The sequence below is a fragment of the Asterias amurensis genome, chromosome 13, assembly GCF_032118995.1.
Source record: "Asterias amurensis chromosome 13, ASM3211899v1".
NCBI lineage: Eukaryota > Metazoa > Echinodermata > Asteroidea > Forcipulatida > Asteriidae > Asterias > Asterias amurensis.
Window position 1 is genome coordinate 19,139,187 of NC_092660.1, and position 15,901 is coordinate 19,155,087.

A 15,901-nucleotide genomic window follows, 5' to 3' on the forward strand; every position below is an offset into this window, starting at 1 on the left:
GTGTAGTTTCCCATTGACTTGTGTATGGTTGTGTAGTTTCCCATTGACTTGTGTATGGTTGTGTAGTTTCCCATTGACTTGTGTATGGTTGTGTAGTTTCCCATTGACTTGTGTATGGTTGTGTAGTTTCCCATTGACTTGTGTATGGTTGTGTAGTTCCCCATTGACTTGTGTATGGTTGTGTAGTTTCCCATTGACTTGTGTATGGTTGTGTAGTTTCCCATTGACTTGTGTCTGGTTGTGTAGTTTCCCATTAACTTGAGTTGCGTACGGTTGTGTAGTTAATTTGAGTTGGAAACTTACCATAATTTTATAATAATAACATACCTCGATAATTTGCTGACTGAGTGAAACTAAACTGATGCCAATCCATTAGCTTGGTGATGTTTTTAGCAATCGTCTCTTTCTCTCTCCCCCCCCCCCTTTTTAATGAACTTATACAAAATATTAATTTAATTTAAAAAGGACATTCACATTATCAGACAAAAATGACAATTCATTATGTATTATTAATTTGTATCTCGGCTGAGGGTACGAAGTGTGACTCAGCTGACACTTCGTGTTTATTCCTCATGGTAATTCGTAACATCGAAAGACAAACTGGTTTACAGTACTCGTTTGTTTGAAAAAAAAGTTGTAAATCGTTGTAGACATTGTGGTTGCAGCAGATTTTTGTGCCGTCTGCGTATTTTTTTCCCTAGGACGAACGTGGGCAATTTACATAAATGGGCGTAGTTAACTATACATTTTCCCATGCACATGCGTACTTCGACGTAATAATAGTTGTGGAAATACACTCACGCATGTTAAACATGTACACATACACGCATACACGTACACATGTTACATGTACAATGTACATGTATATTTAGTACCATGTACCATGTAAAACTGCGTATTATTGTAACTCTACCTTTTGTCCATAAATGCGTCGCGCTTGCTTTCATTGCCAAGTCTTGATTGCCCGATAAAATGTGTTTGGATATGGTTGGGAGGGGGGAGGGAGGGCAATTATGAAAATAGATCATGGATGGTATATCTCCATGGTTGGACCATGGAGGAAGAAATAGGAGCCAGACTGGTTCATCACAACCTGTACACCATTGTGTGAAGCGATAGTAGAAGAAAGGCAGGTTGTGCGGTCCCCATTTATTTACCACAACTATTTTCATTCCACATACCACCACTTGTGGCCAAAGGTCCCTTGCGGTCATCACTAAAGCTCGTGCATGCGCGAGAGTGTTTTGGGGGCAAAAACACGCCCATTTTATGTTAATTGCCCACGTCCGTCCTAGGAAAAAAAAAATACGCGTCCCGTCTCCCCCCTACCCCCATAATGAGGATCATGTATAGACCTTTCTTTTGTTGATAAACAAACCGCCTTGGTTGGCATGGTCGGCCGAATGTTAGTAAAGCATTCAATCGTATTAACAGATGTTTAAACAAAATTCAACCATTTCTGCTAACTTTCAATTAAACAAAATATCTCTTATAATTAGTTGTTTTATTTTAAACAAAATCAACAAATTTTGTCACATTGTTACCAAAAATAGCGATCTTTACTTGATTTGCACTTACGGCTTTCCATAGTTTTCCAATCTGGGTTGGCAAAAACCCGGGCTGTGACGTTGCAAAAGAAAGGTCTATAAAAATTATTTTGATTTATAGCGCCCTCTTTTGCTCCCTTCAAAATAAAAAAACACGGCGCTTTGATAAAACAGTACAGTCAACAACCGTAGCTTTTGTGTACGTACACGATAAATCCAAAATAACGTATTGTGTACGTACACGATAAATCCATTGTCCTTGCTCGTGTGACCAATCATAAGCAATGAGGGTTACAGCTTACACCACAAGCTATGGTGATTGACGCGGGACACTAATGATTTGTAATTAATTGTCAAAGACCAGCCTTCTGTCACTTGGTGTATGGAATGCCAGTCATCTCGCCCCCTGGCAAAGTCGCCCCCTGCAAAGTCGCCCCCTACAAAGTCGCCCCCCAGCAAGCCAGCCCCCTCCGGGTACAAACTCGCCCCCTCACAATGTCGCCCCCTACAAAGTCGCCCCCCGACACAGTCGCCCCCGACACAGTCGCCTCCTAACAAAGTCGCCCCTAACACAGTCTCCCGGCCTAGCACAGTCGCCCCCTAGCCCTACGCATTTTTGCCTATTGTTTCAATGATTTCCTAAAGGGAATTTATTGTTCTAAAGGGAATTACTGTTTTTAACTTGATTAAAGACTTTATACATTTTTGCTTAGGATAACTTATTGAAAAACCACAATTTTGACAAAAGTTATTCCGTTGTTGAAAAGTGTTTTTTTTTTTGCGGATCCTTTGGGTCCAATTCGGAAATTTAGTACATGTAGGTCGATTCGTGCATTGTTTTGCTATTGTTTCCATGACATCTAAGGGAAAAGACAGGGGATCCTAGGCCTAACTTATTGAAAAACGTCAAATTTCCAATAAAAATTCTCACGTTGTAACGAAGTATTTTATTGAAAAATATAGTTCTAGAAAAATATTTCAAAAACATATATATCTTACAGAAATATCATCAAATAATTAAACTTAAAAACATGTCATTAGAAAAACTAATTGTTTCTTCAAAAAAAAAATTCATTATGATCATCCATCATGACCATCTTTATACCATGTAACCCAATAACCTAAATAAACGTAATGTCCATAAAAAAAAATTGATGTCCAAGAAAATAAATAAACGTAATGTCCATAAATAATTTAACTTAAACAAAATGTAATGAACAAATCAAGGATAAAAAAAGCACTGACTAAATAAATAAAAATAAAAATGAATGTCCAATAAAATAAATAAACGAAACGGTCCGAAACGGCGACACAGCATACATCTGCCTATACTTCAACCATGGAGGAATAATTAATTAGACACACTGATCTAGCTTGTAGCTAGCCGGCCGTTTCCGAACTCGCCGTTTTGGACACGGCCAAAAATGCGTAGGGGGTGACTGTGTTGGGGGCGACTTTGTTAGGGGGCAACTGTGTCGGGGGCGACTGTGTCGGGGGCGACTTTGTAGGGGGCGACATTGTGAGGGGGCGAGTTTGTACACGGAGGGGGCGAGCTTGCTAGGGGGGCAACTTTGCAGGGGGCGACTTTGTAGGGGCGACTTTGCGGGGGGGGCGAGATGACTGGTTTCCGGTGTATGTACTCAAAAACTGGAAAATTTTTAGCTCAATTTTAGCTCAATTGGTCGTCGAAGTTGCGAGATAATTAGTAATGAAAGAAAAAACACCCTTTCTTGTCACAATTGACGAAGTTGTGTGCTTTCAGATGCTTGATTTCAAAACCTCAAAATCTAATTCTGAGGTCTCGAAATCAAATTCGTGGAAAATTACTTCTTTTTCGAAAACAACGTTACTTGAGAGGAAGCCGTTTCTCTCACAATGTTTTTCTACAGCTCCCGCTCGTTACCACAAGCACTCTATACCTCCATGCCAAGTAAGGTTTTATTTTTTAGTATATTACCATTAGTGTCCGCTGGCTTTAACCTATCACAACTTTTCTTTATAATTATCATACACATTTTGAATAATTTATGTTATCATTAATAATTCAACACGAACAATATTTCAGGCGGCAAACACCGCTCTCTCGTTAATATAGGAATAATAAAATTTAATGATCTGGAATTAGAAAGAGGGCGCTTTATTAAAGTCACAGACTGCTCCTAGATCGTCGACCGCGTGGTCTGCATTGATTGGTCGGTAATTGTCACTACTTAGCCAAGCAACCAATCAGAGGGAGCCATCTGGACGTACACTCACGTGTGATCCATTCGCATGTTTGTACGTGTACACAAAAAACACACTTTACATCGCCGGTGGAATTTGCATCATTCAGTGCACAGACAGAGTAGAAGCCACGGATAAGGGGTGAACTTTTCCACTTTTTCAGGGCAAGCAACCGCCACGAAAAGCTCAGAAACATGAGTTGTTTAAAGTGCTTGTTGTTTTGTGTTATTGCTGTATCACTCTCAAGGGCTGACGTTTTCTTTGAAGACCAATTTGATGGTAAGTAAGATGTTTTTAATTGTTAACATTTTTATGATTAAGTTCCTCCATATTTATTTTATGTGTTCAAAAAAATCCTGAGATTTTGTTTTGGACTCAAATCTTTATGAAAGAGCTTTTCTATGATTAGTTGTAGATAATGAAGGAAAAGTTTCCGTATGGCGCCACCACTTTTTCATTCGAAATAAAATAATATAGTATCTAATTTACCTGATTGATATATCCCTTTTTGTAAAAATGAGTGAAAAGGTGGTGGCGCCATACGGAAAGTTATCCATAATGAATTATGTGCTAAATAAGAATAAGATGCTACCATGGCTACTCCATGACTTCTCCAACCTATATTTTTTGGGGGTAGGGCGGCAGTCATGATGATGGTTTTTATTCAGTATTTTCTAGTGGAAAAACTTATGCAGTCGGATTCCTCATCTTTTTCCTGTTTTCTGTTCACTTCCTTCTTCTCCCAACCCCCTGTGCATACATCTCTGCCTGCTTCCTATTCTATAAATTTCATTGTTTGATTTAAAACTTTAAGTGATTGAGCAATTGATTATGAATTAGTGAGATAGTTAGCAGTTAGGACAGGTCCTTCCAACTCAACCATCTGACTCCATCTGATCAATCGAGTGACCAACCCTGTGCTGAAGTTGAGTGTTTGGCCAGTTTTTGTGGAGAGATTTTTTTATTTTTTTATTTCTTTTTTTTTTGGGGGGGGGGGGGCCAGGTGCAAAAATTTAACCTTCCAAGTTCCAATCTGAATCTCCTCTTGACTGTCGGGAGGATTGGTCTTGAAGATTTATCGCAACATGGGAGGGGGGGGGGTACTCTTAGAACTATCCTGCGGTTCCATTCCGCTATCGTCTCCATGAATGTAAGCCCCCTTTTCCTTCCCAAATGCCTTTCGACAATTGAGAAAAATCAGCTAGGCGGGAATCGCAATAAAGGTGTATGGTAACTTCTAGTTGTGGCATATCGTTGTTAATTAAAGGGTGTGGCCACTGTGTATTTTTCAATTTTTTTTCCATTTTATTATTATACAATTTAAGTGTATCAAATAGAACCTGGTCTTCACACAATTGATATGTTGTACTTTGTATGGCAAGGCAATATAAACACAATATAATAACCAAACTCAACTATAAAGAAATTCAATATTTTTCTTCATTGAATAAACCATTAGTCAGCTGGGGGCATTGGCACTGAGGTCAATATGCAAAAATATGTAAATTTAAATATTTATTATGTAATTTTTTTTTAATAGACTGTTCTACAGTAGCAGAGCCTGCCAACTCTCTATGCTTCTGCATGCAGTTCTTGAACATAAACCAATCTTTCCATGCTCTAATGAACAAATCGGACAAATTTATTGTGTACAATTGGTTGAAAATTATGCGTTGCGGCGCGTAAATCTCACGTTTTGGCCAGATACTCAAGCTCCTGCATGGGGAGATCCCTGCAGTATGCCTTATTCTGTTCACACCCTTTCCTTTTTTACAATGTCCAACAGGTGACTGGGAGGACAGATGGGTGAACTCTGAACATAGAGATGGACTAGGAAAATTCAAATTGACAGCTGGAAAGTTTTTCAATGACGCTGAGAAAGACAAAGGTGAGTTCCTGTCTGTTTGTGCCTGCGAGTAAACGAAACCTCATAAAAAAACACTTTGTGTTCTCAATTTTCATATAAAAATATTGAAACCATTTCCACTGTAAAGTCATGTACAAACAGCAGTCCTACATTGTTGTGTCACAGGTTTTGAACTTCACTCTTGAAGGGGGCACAGCAATTTTGTCCTCTGGTAAGGGCGCTTTTATGGGGAAAATGTAAATTTGTAGTGGAACTTTCTTGCAGAGGGCACCATCGCAAAAGCACTGGGCATCATTGTGGATGCCGTGGGTTATACAGGGTGTCCATATTAACCAATGGCTGTAAAACAGAATCAACTAAGGTTCCACTTGTATTATTTTAATCAAAAAGAAGAACACGGATAAAACTGAATTCTCCTGGGTGTCTTGCTTGTATGGTAATCATTTGTTTGCAGAATTTGTCTGAAAACACAAAATTTTACTACAAAAGGTTGAGTGTGCAACACAGGATTAATTGTGCACTCGCAAACTCAAGCTACTAGACTATAGGAAATCCAACCATAAGCTACTGTCTCCATATTGAATCCGATTATAATAATTAGGATTCTGATGTGCCTGTAATAAAAAGATAGCAATATAAATTATGGCTGGGATTATTACCATGGTAACATGTCGCTGCTTTCTCTTCGAAGGAAAAATCAATACTAACGTCTTTGTATGGTATTTCATGTTAATAGGTTCAAACAGTATTCACAGCTGCCGACTTTTTCCTGAAAAAAAAAACACCCCCAATCTTTCCATGGTCTGATGGACAAATTAAAATATCTCCTTGATGGTGGAAACCTTTCCCCTGTTATCTTGAATGTCATTCTAAGTATGTTCCCTGATTACCAATGATTGCAAATAATATGACAGATCTGACTGTTTGTTGAGTAGTACATTACAAGCTCTTAAAGGGAAGGTACACGTTTGGTAATTGTCAAAGACCAATCTTCTCACTTGGTGTATCCCATCATAACCATAAAATAACAAGCCTGTGTTTATTTGGGCTCAATCGATCATCGAAGTTGCGAGAAAAAACACCCATATTGGACGCATTTGTGTGCTTTCAGATAAGAATAAACTAGAAGTCTTTTATTATTTTAGTGAGAAATTACCCCTTTCTCAAAAAAGTTGTTTTCCACAATGTTTTAGACTATCAACAGCTCTCCAATGCTCGTTACCAAGTCAGTTTTTAAGTTAATATTTGTTTTGAGTAATTACCTAACGTGTACCTTCCCTTTAATGCTCCTTTGATTTAAGTGCTAATTATTCTGAGAATAATAATTTCCCCCAATCAGAAGAAAAACATGTATTTAACATAAATTGATATTGGCGCAGAAAAATTCTAAGCTGCAATATTTTTACAAATTTTTGTTGTTAAACCCATTGATTCCAGGGGAGTTTTGGTTTGTCATTTGGTGGGGGTGGGGGCTTTTTAAAAATGAATATGGCTACTATTTAATACCACTTTTATTTTCATATTTTGATCTGGAACTAACATTATAAAAAAAAGCGAATCGACAGAGGTTGTGACTGCATGTGCAGTACACTAAAATGACTTTACTTTAATAACATGAAAGTATTTAGTGAATGACAGTCAGTGTAATTCCTGTCTATTTTAGGTATTCAGACCAGTCAAGATGCCAAGTTCTACGCCCTGTCAGCAAAGTTTGACTCCTTCAGCAATGAGGGCAAAGATCTTGTAGTTCAGTTCTCTGTCAAGCACGAACAGAAGATCGACTGCGGAGGAGGTTACGTCAAAATATTCCCTGGAGACTTGGACCAGAAGGACATGCATGGAGATTCACCTTACAATGTCATGTTCGGTAAGTGAAAACACCAAACCATTACTTAAAGATAAAATATGCATATTTTAAAACCCTAACCCCCCGTTAGGGTTCCTCTACGTACCCTGCAAAATACAATAGAATGCAACACAGTTGAAATGTAAACCATGCCAAATGCAACAAAATGCAACAAAATGCAACAAAATGCAATAAGTGATTTTGTTGCAATGTGCAGGCATGTTGTTTGTGTTAGGCATGAGCAAGGGTGTTTTCCCAATGTAATCAGTATCACGGTTCTGAAAAAGGAATACTGAGGGAATCTCAGCTGATCTAGGACCAATTCATAAACCTTGTTCGCACAAAAATAATCTGCTTAGTAAAAAATAGGTTACCAGCTAGAGCACCATTGCTGTGACTGGTACCCCGGTCGGTCATTACTTGCTTAGCCAAGAAATCTGCTAAGCAGAAGAGATGGAAATGTTAGTTTGTGTGCTTTGCACAGGGTTTTGCTTTTGATTTGTGATGTGATGAAATGGCGTAATTTACAAACCATCTTTCGGGGCTGAGTAAAAGCTGATGATTCGCCACCTTCCTGATCACCAAAAATCTGGGGGTTTTCTTTTACTTCACTATAAATCAATCAAGGTCAAAACTCAAATATCTTAAACTGAAATATTTTTGTTTGTTTTCTAAAAAGGACCTGATATCTGTGGTCCTGGCACTAAGAAAGTTCACGTCATCTTCAGCTACAAGGGCAAAAATCTGCTTATCAAGAAAGATATTCGATGCAAGGTAAGGCGTGTCAACATTTTGAGTTTTATTCTTATTTGTGCTAAAATGATGGACGACGCAGTCTAATTTGTTGCCTTTTCTATTATAATGCTCTCTTTTTTTTCTCTCTTTTTTTTTTCAATAAAACTTGACCAATTTTGACAGAACCCAAGAGTCTGGATCTCTTTTGATGCAAATCAATTTGAATCTGAATAAAAAATGCAGTTGCTGGTGAGATGATGAAATGGCTTTATATTATTAACCATCTTTCGGGGCTGAGTTTACTGATGATTGGCCACTTTCTGATCACCAAATGCATGTAGACAAAAGAATTCCATCTTTGAGAGGGCAAGGCAGTTTCATTTTGTAAAGGGCACTTCCATTGGAAAATCTTTAAGTCTGTAGGAAAAGTTTTGAAAGGGTATAAGGACAAGACCAGGCGCAATGGAGTCCAGGTTTTGTTTTGTAACTCCAGGCCTGCATTGAATAAATGCAACTGTTTGAGATGCAAAAAGAACTGTTTATTAACTTCTACCTGGTAGTGGGTATGAAATCGGCTGGGACTACTGTCACTTAGTGGATTGAAAGGACTTAACGGTGTTTGTGTTCTATCAACAATCATTTTTTCCATTAACTTACAAACATGCAGGATGATGAAATGACTCATTTATACACACTCATCCTGCGTCCTGACAACACATACGAAGTGCGCATTGACAATAAGAAGGTAGAGTCAGGCAACTTGGAGGACGACTGGGACTTCTTGCCACCTAAGAAGATCAAGGACCCCGAAGCCAAGAAGCCTGAGGACTGGGACGAGAGAGAAAAGATTGACGATCCTGAGGAAACTAAACCAGAGGTAAGAAAAGTTCCTAATTTTCCGTGCCTACCTGCAGTACTTTTTCCTCAACCCAGGATTCGAACCCACATTCTGGCACCTTAGACACAACAACTTGAGTTTGATGGGCTAGGCTAAATTTCTGTGCGCACCCGCAGTATTATTTTTCTCAAACCAGGACTCGAACCCACACTCTGGCGCCTTAGACACAACAACTTGAGTTTGATGGGCTAGATTGTTGGGCCTCAATGCTCAAAAAAAATTCCACTTATTATTCATAGTCTTTGTTAACTTTGTGGTGTGCTGGACTGAGCGGGTAAGAGGCCCAGATTTAAGCTCTGGTATTTCTGATCAGCAGAGTGTGGGTTTGAGTCCCAGATGAGGCACTTGTGTCCCTGAGCAAGATACTTTACCATAATTGCATTGTCCTTAGGATTGAGTCATAGCTCTCATATACTAGGATTAGCAGTGCACATAAAAAACCCAGATCACTTATTGTGGAGGAGATGAGGTTAACCACAGTGTTTCTGGTTCACAAAACAAGCACCCTTGTTTACAGGTTTTCTGAGGCTTGCAAGCTATATAGATTGCAGCTCTGCCGAATTAGAAAAGAGTATAAGAAAAATACTATTGAGCATTTTGTGTGCTTAGGTACTAGACTTTAGTTTTGATTGGTGATATGATGAAATGGCGTAATTTACAAACCATCTTTCGGGGCTGAGTAAAAGCTGATGATTCGCCACCTTCCTGATCACCAAGAATCGTTTTTGTTGTTTTTTTGCACCAAAACTTGATTATCTAAAATTGAAATGTTTGCCTTTGTTTCCTGAAAAAAAAAAACCTTATATATCTGCAATCCGAGCACTAAGAAAGTTCATGCCATTTTCAGTCACATGGTCAGAAATATGCTTATTTGTCTGCGTAAGTGATTAAAGTAACTAATGAGGCATCCTTGGTCATCATAGTAACAACCGGTTTTCCATTTTTAATTTGTTTTTATTTCATATTTTCCTCCCTATTAGGATTTCGATAAGCCAGAGTTCATCCCCGACCCTGATGCAGAGAAGCCCGAGGATTGGGACGATGAGATGGACGGCGAGTGGGAACCACCAATGATCAACAACCCAGAATTCCAGGTAGGTTTCTACAAGGATGAAATTTCTCCGTTTTTAAACGAAAATCCAGATGGTTTTTTTGCCCCTGCCCTAAAAAAAATATATATATTATTTCTTTTATTAAGATCAAATTTCTTTAAATATGATGATAAGACCACAAAAACATCCCAGATTGCAGAGTATGGATTTTAAAACCAATGTTAAGTGCCCTTCTTAGAAGAAGAAAATATCGGTTTTAGTTCTTGATCTCTTTAGATCCCTGTGTTTGATACACTAAGAATCCGATTGGATTGCTGTTGCTGGTGAGATGATGAAATGGCTTCATATTATTAACCATCTTTCGGGGCTGAGTTTACTGATGATTGGCCACTTTCTGATCACCAAATAGGTGCACAAGGTATCTAAGAATTGCATTTTCTGACAAATCAAGGAAATATCGACACGGTCAGCATGGCAAAACGAAAGAAAATGTTGTCCCGAGTGATAGAAGGACTAGTATCTCTAAATGTGTGCCCCTTGTACTGATTTCAAAGTGCTGAGTTAACGAAATGGTAAAATGCAAAGAACTGGAATAGCTTTCTGGGTATCTGTGCTCACCAAACACAAATTTTCTAGTTCTAATTCAATTTCAGATTTTTTTTGACAAGTTTTTGATGTTGTATTTCAGGGAGAATGGAAACCCAAACAGATCGATAACCCAGAGTACAAAGGTAAATGGATCCATCCAGAAATCGACAACCCAGAATATGAAGCGGACGATGCTCTTTACCAATATGAAGACTTCGGTGTAATAGGATTTGATTTATGGCAGGTATGTATAAAGTTTCCAATTTGAAGGACACAGCCTTTAAGGAAGGCAGAAAAATAAATCACCCCAAAAGTCAGTTTTTTTTAACAGTGTTTGGCCATTACTTTTTCAGTGTCTAGCAATCAGGACTGTATAGTTTGTCGTTTCACTGGTTGAACAGTTTTTTCACTGGTCCTTATTTTAAGGTATTCTTTCTACTGTCATTTGTATGGGACTTGGTTTTAAAACCATACAAACAATCAGTGCAACCAGTGATTTATAGCTAACATGTAGCATTTGGAATGAACGAACTACCCAGCCGGACCAATGCACATAATTTTGACTGGTCCTTGGAAGTTATACCTGGCATTTGGCTAGCGGACCACTATAAAGAGAGAGTACTGTGAAACCTTCTATGATGACAACATATTAAATGTAAATCTAATATTTGCATTAAATAACTACAATGCCTTGTTCTGAAAGATCTTGGGGTTGAACAAAAGAAAATTGACTAGAGCGGGAAAGGAAGTTGATTTTATTGCTTTCCAGAAAAACCGTCTGTAGAAGCTAGGGATGTACTATTAATTAGCATGTCAGGCCTGGAATTCCCTGGAGGACATGGTCTCTGTTTTCCTCTGGCCTTGGTGCCCCCTCAAATGATTCCCAAAGACTTGAAGATCTTCCAACAGAAGTGCCCTTTGAAAACATGAAAATGGCCCTGCTCTTGACTTTCAAGGATGAAATTCCAGACCTGACATGTAGTGAATGTATGAATGTATTCCAGACCTTGAATTAGCCCACGACACCCACAGCTATTGCCCCTTACCATAGCAAGAATGGCCGTGCCCCTTCAAGAGCAAAGTTTATGGCCCGAGTCTCTCATAATCAATAACATGGAGCAGATATGATGACCCAATTTACCGGATTATGAATCTCCGTGTTTACCACACCAATCCTGATCTGCTCCTGTCATTGATTGATTTCACTCATATTTAGCGAGTCAAGGATCTAAGCTTCAACTCATTGTTCATTAGATGCTTTACATTGTTTGATTGTCCACAGGTAAAATCAGGCACCATTTTTGACAACGTCCTTATCACAGACGATGTAACATTAGCAGAAAAACAAGCGAATGAGTTATGGAAACCAACAAAGGTATTTATGGCAGTCTTTTGATTTCAAGTTTTTTAAACTGAATCAGGAATCACTGAAATTTGCAAATTTTGAATTTGTTTTCTAATGTTGTTTTGAGTTTTAGGGGTTGAAATGAAAGGTTTTCATCTGTAGGGTATCAAAGCATTGAATTCAAGTTTTGATTGTTACGTCAACGAGATGTGGGTTTGAATGCTGGTCAGGACACTTGAGACCTTGATCAAGATGCTTTACTATAATTGATTCTCTTCACCATGGGGTATAAATTGATACCTGTGAGGGCGGAGGTTCATATTGTGTATAATAAAGCCTTTACAGCACCGCTGCAGGAATGCTTGGTCAGTTGCAGCCTGGCATTGTCTGTTTGTATGTGGTGCTCTTTGCAAATTTATATTTTCCTTATATTGAAGTGCCAGTTACCAGAGCTAAGAATTGCTGTGCCCCTTTAAGTGTAACGTTTAAGGCCTCTTAATTGTGAGTCTCTCATAACATGGAGCAGATATGATGACCCAATTTACCGGATTATGAATCTCCGTGTTTACCACACCAATCCTGATCTGCTCCTGTCATTGATTGATTTCACTCATATTAGCCAAGAGTTTCAGTAGCTGTTTTATTACTTGCTTGTCCACAGGTAAAACCAGGCACCTTTTTGGACTATGTCCTTATCTCAGACCGTGTATCATAGTAACAAAATCTTAAAGAGTGCATTTCGCAATAACCCTCTCAATGTGAATACATAAGTGCCCTGGTCATTGGGCCAATAACATTCCTTTAAAGGAACACGTTGCCTTGGATCGGTCGAGTTGGTCTTTGAAAAGCGTTTGTAACCGTTTTTTATAAAATGCATATGGGTAGAAAGATGTTGTAAAAGTAGAATACAATGATCCACACAAACATGCCTCGAAATTGCGTGGTTTTCCTTTTACCTTGTCGACTAACACGTCGGCCATTTATGGGGGTCAAAATTTTGACTCCCATAAATGGCCGACCATGTTAGTTCGCACAGTAGAAGGAAAACCACGCAATTTCGAGGCAAACTTGTGTGGATCATTGTATTCTACTTTTAAAACATCTTTCCAACCATATGCATTTTATAAAAAACGGTTACAAACGCTTTTGTTTTGACCAACTCGTCCGATCCAAGGCAACGTGTTCCTTTAAAGTAGAATAAAGCAAGACAGTTCTCTTAGAACAAACTCTACCTGGCAAGTGGATACACACATGGTGTTACCACAAACCAAATATACAAATCCTTTAATCATTAGCAGAAAAACAAGCTCAAGCCAAGGGAGCTATGAAAGATCAAAGACATTTTATTGACCCAAATGACCAGGGCGCTGCTTGGTCAGTTGAGGGTTGACAATGTCCATTAGTATACTTTGTAATTGACAATTATTTTACACTTTTTTTTCCATTTCAGGAGGGTGAGAAGACGATGAAAGACAAACAAGACGAAGAAGAGAAACAGAAGAGAGAGGAGGAAGAGAAAAAAATGAAAGATGAAGAAGAAGATGAAGACGAAGACGACGAATTCAAAATGAACGCAGACGATCTTGAAGGATTCGACGATGGAGATCTAGCGGAGGAATTTGACGGAGAGGAGGAAGATGAAGAAATGCTTAATAAGAAAGATGAATTGTAAAACGATGCTTATGGGGAGGTTGGGGATTTTTTTTTTCAATTTACTTTCTTTTTTTTTTCAGAGAGAGGGAGTGGAAAAACAATTTATATAGTTTAGTTTGTAAAATAATAACTTATGCTGCAATACGTTTGAGCTATTAAAACTTTTGCGAGTTGTGGCTTGCAGTTTTTATTTTTTTGTTTCGTAAATTTTTTGGTGGATTTTCACTCTATGGGGGTGAATTTCCAGCGAAGAAGCCTAAATGGCTGAAAAAGTTTGTGGATATCTCAAACACGTTGCAGTTTGGTGTTTTATGGGATGTTTTTAGGGTGTTGTACTGACCCGACAGGATACGCAACCCCTGTTGGAGTTTACAACTGTACAGTACCAATTCATTGTATACTTGTTTATTTCGTATGGTGGTACTGTGATGATTATTTGAGCAAAATAACCATAAATTTCCTGCACTACCTTCATGGATATTTGTTTGTTCCTCAGCAAGCATCTCTGTCTTCTGCCCAAAACAAATTAATTGACTGTGGTTGTGGTCATTGACGTCGGTGGCAGTGTTGAAAATTGGTCAATCAGTCATTGATCTAGTTAAAAGATTAAAGCGACAATCTATTACGGCCATTACTTTGTGATAGGCACCTCCCACACTTTGCACTCGGCCTCCTGCCCTCATCTTTTTTAAATTATGCATTCTTTAAGCCACTACGACCGTGATGGGTGCCAGCGTGATGTGTAATGAAACCTGCCTACAAAGTGTATGCAAGTTTGATTTGTAAAAGTTAAATATTCAAAGCTTTTTCATAGCCATCTTTCCCAACTACACATCGATGTTACATGTATGTATTTTTAGAGTTGATCTTTGACCTAAAGTTTAATTTATTACACTTCGATGTATTGATATATTTTATTCAGTGACACATTTGTGAACAAAATAACCAAACCATCTCTTTAGAAAAGTGTTTGATATCTTTCAACCGCTCAATTGGAAGAGTTCAAAACTCTCACTTTTACTCTGTAACATTGGTTTTGTACAAAAATAGCCAAATACATTAACACTTTGATTGCTCAAATGTCATCTCTCAGGCCCATCTGTTCCGTTGTGTCCCTTAATGCATGCATATGCATGTCATTACGTTTTAAACAGGGAAAGTATTTTCAATTTTTGACCAACAGAGGGCAGCACACCAGACTGGGAATAGCTTTTGACAAGCAGTCAAAATGTTAATTGATGAAAAGAACAAAAATAATAGTTTGATGTATCGGAGATGAGTATTTTGTGGCAACTTGTTTTATTTTTTACCTTTATGTAATAGTGATGAAGATTTTTTTATTTTTGAATGTTGCTAACACTTTTTGGGATCAAGTGTTTGAAAAGGTTGGGTTGGGAAGTACTGTAGGAATTGTATAATGAAGATGGTTCTATATCAGTCTGAACCAACCCAAACCCTCTCAACTCAACTAAGTTTGCCTGAATTTATTGGATTCAGTTCTGCAAGTCTAAACCAAGTTGTATGGGTCATGGCTATATTCAAATTTCTTGGAGCTCAACATTGTCAGTGATGATGAACCATATGCTGAGGAATTTACACGAATATTTGAAAGTTGTGACCAATTTTCCAATGGTGCATGAGAGTCGATTATGTTGTGACCTAGTCTTGGTGCAAGACGCTGTTATTCATTATTACTCAACTGTCGTGATCCTTGTTGCGCAGTGTATGTACAGGTACATAAGGCTATTTGACCAACTCAACAGGAGCGTCTTGCACCAAGACTAGTTGTGACTATAAGCAGCCTCTCAAACGTTAAAAACTGTGATCTTTGGATTTTCCTGGTAGTAATATAGTGGTTTTCTTGTTTCCATCTATGTACTTTTAGCCATATTATTATATAGATTTGAGATACATGCATTATGCTATGAGAGGCTCTCAAATAAAATGATCACCCACCATGTCACAAGTAAATAGTTTCTGAGTTTGAATGTTGTGTTTGTGATTGTTCCTCATCATGCAGGGCCCCATTTTAAAGACACTGGACACTATAGGTAATTGTCAAAGACCAGTCTTCTCACTTGGTGTATCTCAACATATATGCATAAAATAAACCGGTGAAAATTTGAGCTCAATTGGTCGTCGAAGTT

The 15,901-nt window shown here is 38.3% G+C and overlaps 1 protein-coding gene across 1 annotated transcript; it reads left to right on the forward strand.

The window, feature by feature from the left end:
- The first annotated feature begins 3,826 nt into the window (after window positions 1-3,826).
- Window positions 3,827-15,725, forward strand: LOC139946118 (calreticulin-like). Its single transcript, XM_071943733.1, has 9 exons — window positions 3,827-4,049; window positions 5,557-5,658; window positions 7,301-7,504; window positions 8,163-8,257; window positions 8,886-9,095; window positions 10,097-10,210; window positions 10,857-11,000; window positions 12,039-12,131; window positions 13,552-15,725. The coding sequence occupies exons 1-9, from the start codon at window positions 3,965-3,967 to the stop codon at window positions 13,771-13,773; spliced, it is 1,269 nt and encodes a 422-aa protein (XP_071799834.1). The 5' UTR covers window positions 3,827-3,964; the 3' UTR covers window positions 13,774-15,725.
- The last annotated feature ends 176 nt before the right edge of the window (window positions 15,726-15,901 follow it).